Source organism: Pantherophis guttatus, chromosome 11, assembly GCF_059756535.1.
Source record: "Pantherophis guttatus breed Tessera chromosome 11, ASM5975653v1, whole genome shotgun sequence".
Classification (NCBI taxonomy): Eukaryota; Metazoa; Chordata; class Lepidosauria; order Squamata; family Colubridae; genus Pantherophis; species Pantherophis guttatus.
In genome coordinates, this window is record NC_142073.1 from 11,910,214 (window position 1) to 11,922,627 (window position 12,414).

At 46.8% G+C, this 12,414-nt stretch overlaps 1 protein-coding gene across 2 annotated transcripts in view; it reads left to right on the forward strand.

Moving 5' to 3' along the window:
- Positions 1–6,245, forward strand: part of EDC4 (enhancer of mRNA decapping 4) — a 45,551-nt gene extending 39,306 nt beyond the window's left edge. For both annotated transcript variants that reach the window (XM_087877283.1, XM_034425816.3), the window contains 3 exons: positions 1,041–1,260; positions 2,795–2,958; positions 5,339–6,245. In XM_087877283.1, coding sequence (XP_087733409.1) covers positions 1,041–1,260; positions 2,795–2,958; positions 5,339–5,531 — 577 coding nt within the window. In that variant the 3' untranslated portion in view covers positions 5,532–6,245. The remainder of the gene's footprint in view (positions 1–1,040; positions 1,261–2,794; positions 2,959–5,338) is intronic.
- The last annotated feature ends 6,169 nt before the right edge of the window (positions 6,246–12,414 follow it).

The following is a 12,414-nucleotide window of genomic DNA, read 5'->3' on the forward strand; positions in this document are numbered from 1 at the left end:
TTTGGCAGGGATGTAGCTGTATACTGAAATTGATGATATTGTTATGATGAACATGTGGTAAGCTATCGGGGGATTTCTAATCCGGGAAACTGCTGCTACTTAGCCAAAAACGTATCTTACATAAGTTGGCAAAGGATAATGAGGGGCATTAAAGGATCTTGCTTTTGTCAAGATCACAAGCCAAGAGAAGGTTTGGATGGATCAGAGGCAGTTATTTTGTTTTGCTACATCCTGTTATATAACAATAGCCATAGCACTTAAATTTGTATACCGCTTCACAGTGTTTTACAGCCCTCTCTAAGCGGTTTACAGCAGGGGTCTCCAACCTTGGCAACTTTTAAGACTTGTGGACTTCAACTCCCAGAATTCCTCAGCCGGCAAAGCAAAGCTGGCTGAGGAATTCTGGGAGTTGAAGTCCACAAGTCTTTATTTATTTTTATTTTTTTTTTAATTTGATTTATATGCCGCCCTTCTCCGAAGACTCAGGGCGGCTTACAATGTGCTCAACAATAGCCTTCATCCTTTTGTATATTTTATACAAAGTCAGCTTATTGCCCCCACAAACTGGGTCCTCATTTCACCTACCTTAGAAAGGATGGAAGGCTGAGTCAACCTTGAGCCTTGGCGAGATTCGAACCCTGCAGTAATTGCAGGCAGCTGGTCTTAATAAGCTTAATAACAGGGTGCCTTAAACCCCTGTACTACCAAGGCTCTTCTCTTAAAGTTGCCAAGGTTGGAGACCCCTGGTTTACAGAGTCAGCCTATTGCCCCCAACAATTTTGGGTCCTCCTTTTACCCACCTCGGAAGGATGGAAGGCTGAGTCAACCTTGAGGCTGGTGAGATTTGAACTGCCAAATTGCAGGCAGCCGGCAGGCAGCAGAAGTAGCCTGCAATACTGCACTCTAACCACTGCACCACCGTGGCTCATACCCAAGAAGTGTTGAGTGCAAAAAAAGACGTGTTTTGTCCCATGTGTTCTGCACCCTCTGTTCTATAGGATCCCTGTGACCTCTTTTCTTCTTTCCTCCCTTTTGCCCAGCATGCAAGAGTCCATCTTGGCTCAGGTGCAGCGAGTCATCAAGGGAGAGGTGAGCACGGCCATGAAGGAGCAGCAGGCTGCTGTCACCTCCAGCATCATGCAGGCCATGCGCTCCGCTGCAGGCACGCCCATCCCTGCCACCCACCTAGACTTCCAGTCTCAGCAGGCTCACATGCTGCAACTTTTGCAGCAGGGACACCTGAACCAAGCCTTCCAACAGGTATGCATCCTTCTGACTCGAAAAGCCGGGTAGACTCTCCAACTACCCACGGAAGGGTCTTCCTACTGGGCCTTCCGGGGACCGGTTGCAGGGCTTAATATTGAAAAACCCACTGAGGGTTTTTTCCAAAACTTCAGAAAACCGAGCTGCATCTTCTGGTGTCCTTTTAGGAGTCTTTCCCTCTCTTCCTCTCCCTCTCTCTCTCTCTCCCTCTCCCTCTCTCTCTGTATCTATCTCTCTCCCTCTCTCCTCCCTCTCTCTCCCTCTCCCTTTCTCTCTCTATCTCTCTCCCTCTCTCTGTTTCTCTTCCTCCCTCTCCCTCTTTCTCTGTATCTCTCTCTCTCTCTCTCTCATAATTTTTATTAAACAGTTTTTTAAAAACAAACAAACAAACAAAAACTTTGAGTTTCTCTCAAAGGCAGACCCTCTAAAACAACAAGAACCCCATGAATGGGGTTCATTTATGATCAAGCCACAAGGAATTAAGGTAAAGGTCAAGGTTCCCCTCGCACATATGTGTTAGTCGTTCCCGACTCTAGGGGGCGGTGCTCATCTCTGTTTCAAAGCCGAAGAGCCAGCGCTGTCCAAAGACGTCTCCGTGGTCATGTGGCCGGCATGACTAAACGCCTAAGGCGCACGGAACGCTGTTACTTTCCTACCAAAGGTGGTCCCTATTTTTCTACTTGCATTTTTTTACATGCTTTCGGACTGCTAGGTTGGCAGAAGCTGGGACAAGTCATGGGAGCTCACCCCATTATGCGGCACTAGGGATTCGAACCGCTGAACTGCCGACCTTTCGATCGACAAGCTCAGCGTTTTAGCCACTGAGCCACCGCGTCCCTTGCACAGAGTATATAGACATGCAGAATAATGTATAGTTCATTGTATAAGCCTGAGCATACTGGTATGAGATGTATCCATGTGCCGTCCTTTCTCCAACCGTGCCCTTCCAACAGCCATAAGTAGTGCCTGCCCTCTTGAAGGTGCCACGTTGAGGTCACGGACTCCTTTTCCATTTGGGGTCAATAGCAATAGCACTTAGACTTATATACCGCTTCACAGTGCTTTTACAGCCCCCTCTAAGTGATTTATAGAGTCAACATATTGCCCCCAACAATTTGAGTCCTCATTTTACCACCTCAGAAGGATGGAAGGCTGAGTCAACCTTGAGCCGGTAAGACTCAAACTGTTGAACTGCAGGCAGCCGGCAGGCAGCAGAAGTAGCCTGCTGTACCTCATTCTAACCACTGCACCACTGCAGCTCAATCGAAACCGTTTAATAACTCATTAGCTTTCTTTTGGCTTCTCACGGCTGGAATATCTGTGGAACATCTTAAGAATTCCATCATGATCATGCTATTTGAGATAGGAATATCACCAGCGTTTGAGAGCAGAAATGTGATTTTTCAAATCATGGAGCGCGGATGGGATTGCAATTCTGGGAAATGATCAACCCCAGTGCTTTTTCCTATTTTATATCAGAATGTCCCAGCATTCCTCTGGATCTCCTGTATGCCTCTTTTCACCCTGGCAGGCTCTCACTGCGGCTGATTTGAATCTGGTCCTCTATGTCTGTGAGACGGTTGACCCGCAGCAAGTGTTTGGACAGGAGCCTTGTCCTCTGTCCCAGCCAGTCCTTCTGTCTCTCATCCAGCAGCTGTCTTCAGATTTAGGCTCCCGGACAGAGCTCAAACTCAAGTGAGTAAAATTGGGTGGTACGTACACAGGAGAGCAGTACCCTGCCTCGCTCTCTAAAGGGTACAGTAGATAATCCCTCTGGCAAAACCGTACTTCTAAAAAAAAAAAAGAAAAAGATTTCGGATTGGGGAAAGGGAGAGCAACCCATAGGTGCATCATATTATTTTGTATGTAATTTTGGTTTTGCTGGGCGTGAAGGGTAGGTGGGTGTTCTGTGTCAGCTACGGACCCCAAAGAACGCAGCACACACAAAGTCTGTGCAAACCTTAGTTTACTAAATTGAATCAGTCTTTTTCAAACAAAGGCTGTTAATTAACTTTCTTAACAGCCTACAAGAATCCAAAGAATAAATAATCGTAACCTTACTATGGTTGGCAGAAAGCCCAGAAGCAATTTGCAGGGAGCTGATAACAGAACTAAGATCAAGACGAAGGAGAGTGAACGAAGTTGTTCCCTGCAAATTGCCTCAGTCGTCATCCTTCCTTAAATAGGCTAAGGGAGTGGCCAATTAGCCCCAAGCCTTACTCTCGAGGAGACCTCCTCCTGAGGAGCCACTCCTGCCTTTTGGCAGCTCTGCGCGCCCGTGCATCGAGAAGAGGCTCCTCCTCTTCTTCCTCTTCACTGATAGGAGCTTCTGGAAGTTCTGAAGGCCCTGGCTGAATCCCTGCCTCTGGCACCACATCTTCTCCAGCCTCCTCACTGTCCGACTCGAGTGCCAGTTCCAAAGGCTGCTGGCGCAGCACCACACCAGCCTCCTTGGAATCAGCTACTAGCTGCACAGGCCGCTGACGGACCACAACAGTGGGAGCCACCGGTTCCCAACGGCCTCTCTGGCTTTTGAGCTGAAAATCCAGTGGCCAAACCCAAACCCACATTGGCATCTATAGATACTCTTCAACTTAACCACAATTGTGATTGGAAATCCAGTCTTAAGTATTGTGACTGTAAGTTGAGGCGCACATGTGACCGGACCCATTTTTCTGACATGTATTGCACCGGCTGTTAAATGAATCAGGCAGTCATTAAGCAAGTGACACAGTCATTAAGCAAACCCATCCTTCCAAATTTAAAGGTGGATGTCAGACCCAAAATCAAAAATAATATGTGGTCATTCTTCCAAGCTGAGCTGCCTATTGTTTCACGTCTCTAGACAAAATCTGGCCAGCTGGAGGAGGCACTCTGCTATTTGCATTCACCATGTACTCCAAGAACTACAGGTAGTCCTCAATGTACGACCGCAATTGAGCCCCAAAATTGGTGGCGTTAAGTGAGAAATTCGTTAAGTGAGTTTTACAACCCCCCCCATTTCACGACTTTTCTTGCCCGCTTTGTTAAGGGAATCACTGCAGTGCGTTCAATTGGTAACCTGGTTGTTAAGTGAAACTGGATTCTCTGTTGACTTGGCTTGTCAGAAGGTCGTAAAAGGGGATCGCATGACCCTGGGACACTGCAACCGTCATAAATATGAGTCAGTTGTCAAAGCATCCGAATGTAAATCACAGGACTCTGGGGATGCTGCAACGGCCATAAGCGTGTAAAATGGTCATAAGTCGCTATTTTCAGTGCGGTTGTAACTTCGAACGGTCACTAAACGAACCGTTGCAAGTCGAGGATGACCTGTATTTGGGAGGGGCTGTCTTCACCTTCTTTCTCTTACACATAATATCCGGGATGAGTTGCCTCTTACTCTGAAATTCTCCCCCTTTCTCCTTCCTCACCACATTCCATCTCAGGCCTTCAGAATAGAATAGAATGGAGTGGAATGGAATGGAAAAGAACTGAATTTTGAATTTTGAATTGAATTGAATTCTTTATTGGCCAAGTGTGATTGGACACACAAGGAATTTGTCTTTGGTGCATAGGCTCTCAGTGTACATAAAAAGACCAGATACATTCGTCAAGAATCATAAGGTACAACACTTAATGATAGTCATAGGGTACAAATGAGCAATCAACTCATACAAGGAAACAACATCAATATAAATTGTAAGGATACAAGCAACAAAGTTACAGTCATACAGTCCTAAGTGGAAGGAGATGGGTGGTGGGAACGATGAGAAGATTAATAGTAGTGCAGACTTAGTAAATAGTTTGACAGTGTTGAGGGAATTGTTTAGCAGAGTGATGGCATTCAGGAAAAAACTGTCCTTGTGTCCAGTAGTTCTGGTGTGCAGTGCTCTATAGCGTCGTTTTGAGGGTAGGAGTTGAAACAGTTTATGTCCAGGATGCAAGGGATCTGTAAATATTTTCACAGCCCTCTTTCTGACTCGTGCAGCATACAGGTCCTCAATGGAAGGCAGGTTGGTAGCCATTGTAGCCAGAAATGACCTGCTTAATCTGGGCTGTCATCTCTCTCTCCCTTCCTTCCCCCCCACCGCAGCTACCTGGAGGAGGCAGTGATGCATCTCGATCACAGCGACCCCATCACCCGCGACCACATGGGCTCAGTGATGAACCAGGTGCGCCAGAAACTCTTCCAGTTCCTACAGGTGGAGCCTCACAACAACGTGAGCAAGCCCGCCCGTCGCCTGATGATCATGCTGCAAGGCCTGGTCAGCCAGAACATGTCCTAACAGGGCTTCGACCACTCTTCGCTTAAACGGCGCCCATCCAAGGGCTAACCAAGGGTGTCTGCTTTTTACTTTTCTCCATTTGGCCCTTCTCCTCTTCCTCCTCCTCTTCCGAGAGCTCTTTGCTGACAAAAACATCTCCGCACCAAGCGGAGTGAGATGAATCCTAGCCCAGTCAGTTAGTTCCCCCTACAGTTCGAAACACCGTACACTCTTCTTTCCGTGCAAGTCTCTTTTTTGCACTTTTTTGCGAGCAGAAACGCGGATCCCACCTTTTCCTCCCGCTTCAGAGCTCGGAGACCCCCTTCCCAAGCCTTTTGAGAGGGTGCCGTGGGGAGGAAGGGGAGGGGGTCTCCTGGGGTTTCGCAGGAGTCCGTGCCTGGCAGGGGAAGGATGGAAGGATGGGTGGGCCGTAGAATCAACGGCAGACGCAGTGAGAGATGCCAAACCCCCTGTGCTGTGGGTGGCGGGAGTGGGGGAGAGATCGCAAAGACCCCCCCCTTCCCCATCTGGGGCACGGGGGGGCGCATTGTTACTTAGTGTGGTGGAGCATGTTTACGGATCAGACAGTTCCTTTTTAGTCGGAGCGGAGGTTGTGTTCACACCACATATTTTTTTTTTCTTTCGTTTTTATCTAGAATCTTAACTCTTTCATTTTTGAATAATGTTTAAAGACAAGTTCAATAAATGACTTTTTTGGAGGAAAAAAAAAATAAAGCTCTTTCTTCTCATCTTGAGGTCCTGGTTGGGTCCCGCCTGCGTGGGTGGGACCCTGGGCGCTCTTAAAATCCAAGGCTTGGCTTTGATTCGGTGTATCGCATCAGCCGAGACAAATCCGGTTTATTCATCCACAGAATCCTGGTTAGGAGGAAGCGAGCATGTCAGCCCGTGGGGAAACCTGACTGCTGGGTTTGCCAGTGACTACGGGTTGAGATTCGCAACACTTGGGAAGATGCAAGCCGGGCTTGCTCACAAATCCTCTTCGAGGGATCAAGTAAGACCTTGAGACAGATTTCTGGTCCTGCTTCTGCCCATCCACTGGGCAGGAAGGGAGAAATGAAGGATGGCAGGAGAAGGAGTGGCTATGCCCCTTCCAGATAGCCCCATTCATTCTCTCTCTCTCTCTCTCCCCCTCCCTCTCTCCTTCCTTCCTTCCTCCCTCCCTCCCTCTCTCCTTCCTTCCTCTCTCTTTCTCCTTCCTTCTTTCCATTCTCTCTCTCTCCCTCCTTTCCTTCCTTTCTTCCTTCCATTCTTTCCGTTCCTCCTTTCCTGTCCTTTCCTTTCTTTCCTTCCTTCCTTCTCACTCCCATCTCTCTCTTTCCTTCCTTCCTTCCTTCCTCTTCCTCCTTTCCTTCCTTCCTTCCTTCCATTCTCTCTCCCTCCTTTCCTTCCTTCCATTCTCTCTCTTTCTCTTTCCTTCCTTCCTTCTTTCCTTCCATTCTCTCCGTCTCTCCCTTCCTCCTTTCCTATCCTTTCCTTTCTTCCTTCTCACTCCCATCTCTCTCTTTCTTTCCTTCCTTCCTTCCTTCCTTCCTTCCTTCCTTCCTTCCTTCCATTCTCTCTCCCTCCTTTCCTTCCTTCCATTCTCTTTCTCTTTCCTTCCTTCCTTCTTTCCTTCCATTTTCTCCATCCCTCCCTTCCTCCTTTCCTTTCCTTTCCTTTCCTTCCCTTCCCTTCCCTTCCCTTCCCTTCCCTTCCCTTCCTTCCTTCTTTCCTCCATTCAGCCATACACCCATCATTCAATTTATTGGCCACCCATCTTAGCTCAGGATAACTCTGGGCAGCGTACAATATTAAAAAAAAGATAAAACTCTTATCAATTACATACCACCAAAAGTATAAAAACCCCAACAGCTAACAAAAGATTTGTCAGGTGTTCAGCACCAACTGCAAAAAGGGTTCCTACTTCCGAGGCTGGCTGTTTATTCCAAGAGGGCCCAACATGTGACAAAATCCATCCCAACCCCAACTGCTCCTTCGCCTTGTCTTCGAAGCCGGAGTCATTTTACCTCCTCCTCGGTCCCTTTCCTTCCTGAGGTGCCCCTCAGTGGGTGCTGCCCAACAAATTCCCCTCAGCTTCTGCCCCACTGGTCCTTTCCAAGCCCTCCCTCTCAACGTGGGGGTGACATTTGTCACCCTGGCAGCCAAGACAACACTTGACACCTCCTTATCCCCCATTTGTTCCTCACCCAGCCACCGGAAAGCCATTTAACAGGTGGTTAATCTCATCCGAGCATCAGGCCTTTTTTTTTTTTTTTTGCTGGCCCTCGGCAGAAATTTCCACATCTAATATTCCCGGGCTCTAGGAAGCAGCTGTGACGTGCCATTTTGTGACTCCTGTTTATCCTTTTTTTGACTGCAGTGGGCTTTGCCAAAGAGCTCCTTGACTCTTCTTCTCGGGTACAATAGAAGGCGTTCTTGAAATAAGCCCTGGGACTAAAAACTTGGATCATTTACCACAGGCTGAGGGAGCGATTCAGGTGGTAACGTCTTTTCTATCCTGCTCTATGGAGTAGAAAGTTGGTCTCTGACAGAAATCCACTTGAAGAGACTAGAACTGATGGGGAACCTATGGCATATGTGCCCGAAGTGGCACGCGGAGCCATGTTGCCTGGCACGCGTGGCGTCGTTCGTTCCTCTTCCAGGCTTCTGGCATGCATGTGTGATCAGCTGGCCTTTTTGCATGCAGCAGTGCCAAAAATTAGAAGAGCTGGTCTTCCGTTTTCCTGCGTGAGCATGCACGCCGACCAGCTGATCATTGCGTTCGCATGCATGCCAGAAACCCGGAAGAGTAGCTGGCTGAAACCGGGAAGTTCAGGAGCTGAAACCGGAAGTTCATTTTCAGGGGCGCGCATACGCCCCGGGCAGCGCCTCCATTTTTGCGCATGAACTCCCTTTTCGGCACTTGGTGCCAAAAAGGTTCACCATCACTGGACTAGAAGCATTTGAAATATGGATTTACAGACGGCTGCTACGTATAAACTGGGTTGACAAAATCAGAAATGAGGCGATAAGCCGCCTGGGTATAAGCCAAAGGAAATAATCAAAACCATCAAAAAGTGAAAGAATATTTTGGACACGTGATGTGACACCCGGAAAAATACAGCGTACTTCACTTAATCCTTAAGGGAATTCCTTCACTTCACTCAAGGGAAAGATTGAAGGTAAACGAGGTCCAGGCAGAAGAAGAACATCATGGCTTCAAAATCGAAGGGACTGGTTTGGACAAAACTCAACAGCCCTTTTTCATGTGTCCGTTCATAAAAATAGAATCGCCAACGTCCGATGACATATATGGCACAAGAAAGAGAAGAGGGAGTGAGAACAGGGTGGTTGGATCTTATGGGTGGAACCCTCTGAAACACCTTTGAGATGGACTCAATTCCCAAAACTCCAGGGATGTGACCATGGGTGGGGTTTTTTTGGCAACGGCATGGAAGAGCGTCTGCTACTACGCCTGGAATGTGTTTTGATTTTGTAATCTAATTCATGAAAGTCAGTTTCCCAGGTAGTTAAAGGCACTGGGCAAGAAGCCAGGCGACTTAGGAGTTCTACTCCCACCTTAGGCCTTGAAGCCAGCTGGGCTGTTTTTGGACCAATCCTCTCAACTCCAGGAATAAGGCAAATCCCACTCCTGAAAATATAGTGATTATTTAAAAAGCACAATTTCTTGCGCCGAGATGATGCATTTTGGCAAAAGGCTGTGAGTGCGCAAAGGATGTTTTATTTTTTTACTCATCAAATTTATCTGGACAAGTGACTGGGCCGTGTACAAGAAGACTAAAAACCAATATATAAAAAACTATTACGATTATTAAAAGTTGTTTCTAGAAAACAAAAAGGCTGAGAGAGAACATTGTTGATAGCAACGGAGCCACCTCAAATAGATCATCGGTCCTGTGGGGTCAGCAGGCCTAATGGTACAACCAGATTTTAAGGGACTTCTATCAAATCAACAGGGAAAGACTTTTTTATATCAGACTAACAACTCATGATCTCGTGGGTTGTCATTTCAGAGAGATTTCCTTACCAGATTCCTCAATTCCTTCAACAGTGGCAGAACTTGTAACATACTTGAAGAGTTCTTAAAAAAACAGGACGATAAGAGATTTTCCAAAGCACCAAAAGGCAAGATAAGAAATGGATGGAAACTAACCAAGGAGAGAAGCAACTTAGAATTAAGGAGGAAATTCCTAATGGTGAGAGCAATCAACCAATGGAATAGCTTGTCTTCAGAAGATGTGGGTGCTCCATCACTGGAGGCTTTCAAAAAGAGACGAGACAACCCAAAAGTGCTTTTCCAAGAGGCAACTGGACTTTCTGGTTTTTCTTTGAAGATGTTTCGCTTCTCATCCAGGAAGCTTCAGATGAGAAGCGAAACGTCTTCAAAGAAAAATCAGAAAGTCTAGTTGCCTCTTGAAAAAGCACCTTTGGGACAACCATGTCCTGGATGACAGAATCTCCATAGATGGACGAGACAACCATTTGTCTGACATGGCATAGGGTTTCCTGCTCGAGCAGAGGGTTGGACTAGAAGACCTCTAAGGTCCCTTTTAACTCTTATTAGTCTAATGCTCTAGATATATCTGCCTCGAAAGTAGCCCATATGAGGTTGTATAACACAACAATCATCAGAAGCGGACTACGGGAGATGCTTTATTATACTTTGTATTATAATGCTTTGTATTATAAGAGCCTTGGTGGCGCAGCAGACTAAAGTGCTGTTAAGTAACACCAGCTGCCTGCAATTACTGCAAGTTGAAATCTCACCAGGCTCAAGGTTGACTCAGCCTTCCATCCTTTCGAGGCAGGTAAAATGAGGACCCGGATTGTGGGGGCAATAAGCTGACTTTGTATTAAAAAAAAAAAAAAAAGAACACCGCTTTGAGGGGGGGGGCGAAAGCCCTACTAAGCAGGTATATACAAAAGTATGAAGGCTATTGCTTAACCCATTGTAAGCCGCCTGAGTCTCCGGAGAAGGGCGGCATATAAATCGAACCAATAAATTAAATAAATAAATAAATTAAATAAATAAATAAATGTCATCAAATGCTACATGATCATTTGACGTCATCAAATGTTGTATAAAATTTGCCAAATTTCCATTCCACAGGAGTCATAGGTCCATAGATTTTGGACGCATTCTGTAGGTTAGCCCACTTGGGGTATTTCGGTTCAAAAAGTTTTGTCCTCTGATGCACCTTTTCGCCTGGTTAATGGTTACAGACCCGAGAGTTTCAGTAGTATACAGATTAGATGAGGCTTGGTGTGTGTGTGTGTGTGTGTGTGTCCTGCACAGCACCTTGTAAATCCCCTCTGATCTCATCTGCCCATGAAAACAGCTGCTAAAGAGGTTAAGTACTTGTCAGAGGCAAACACATCTGGGAAGGGGGAGGGGGAGGGAGAGCGAGAATGCCAAAATACGCTAGCTTGAGATTTCCTAGTATGTCTTCTCTTCTCCCGTGAGGAGATCCTGGCAAATACTGCTAAGATTGGGATTTGGCAGAGGGGGGGACGACCCACACGGTTATGCCTATTTTTCTAGGTCCACCTGCAGAGTTACTGCTGGAGCGATAAACTGGGATGATGCTGGGAGCGCTTTAAGGATTAAAGAAGAGCAGTGTTTCCTTGCCAGCTGGCTTCCTATCAGGCTGGGGGGGTTGAAATGCATTTCTAAGGCTGGGCTCTCTTCTGAGAAAAGCAGAGTGGGGGTGGGGGTGGGGGGGCTAAGCCTTCAAGAAGTCCCTCTTTCTTTGGGGGTGCAAGATTTGCAAGCACAATGAAAGGACTCACTGTTGCCCAATGCGGAGCCTTTCCAATTGGCGCATCCTCCTTGCCGTTCCCTGCCCCCCCGCTCACCATTCAGTTTTTTAAGGAATTAGTTTTGCCTTCCAAAGGGTATCCCGGTATCTCCAAATTCCCCTCTTGCAGGCGCTCCAGCGATCACACGATCACCTTTTGTGACCTTCTGACGAGCAGAGTCAAGGGGGAAGCCAGGTTTGACTTAAACGTGTTCCTAACTTAACAGCTGCAGTGATTCGCTTAACAAATGCGGCAAGGAAGGTCGTAAAATGGGGCAACACTCACCTAGCAAACGTCTTACTTGAGGTTGTAAGTCAAGGACTTTGTATTGAAGGACTGCATGTAGTCCTCGACTTACGACCGCAATTGAGCCTCAACATTTATGCTGTTAAGTAAGAATTCATTAAGAAAGAGCCTGTAGTACAGTGGACTAAAGCACTGTTATTAACATCTGCTGCTTGCAATTACTGCAAGTTCAAATCTCCCCAGGCTCAAGGTTGACTCAGCCTTCCACCCTTTCAAAGGTAGGTAAAATGAGGACCCAGATTGTGCGGGCAATAAGCTGACTTTGTATAAAAATATACAAAAGTATGAAGGCTATTGCTTAACGGAGAAGGGCGGCATATAAATTAAAGCCAAAAGAAAAAAAAAGTGAATTTTGCCCCGTTTTACAAGATTTCTTGCCACCGTTGTTAAGTGAACCACTGCAGTGGATAAATTAGTAATCCGGTTGTTAAGTGAATCGGGCTTCCCCATTGACTTCGTTTGTCAAAAGGTTACCAAAAGGGGATCATGTGACCTTGGGACACAAACAATGGTCATAAGTATGAAGCAGTTGCCCGGCCTCTTGAGTTTTGATCACATGAGCCTGGGGATGCTGCAAGGGTGCTGGTCATAAGTCACTTGTAATTTTGAACGGTCACTATATGGACTGTTGTAAGTCGAGGACTACCTGTACTTGTATTGGCTTCCTGCAGTTCATACCCCCCCCCAAAAAACTCTTACTCAGTCACACCCACCCGCAGCTGGAGACCCCAACTTAGGCGCTCAGCCCCTTCTCCGACCCCACCAGCAGGGGCTCCCA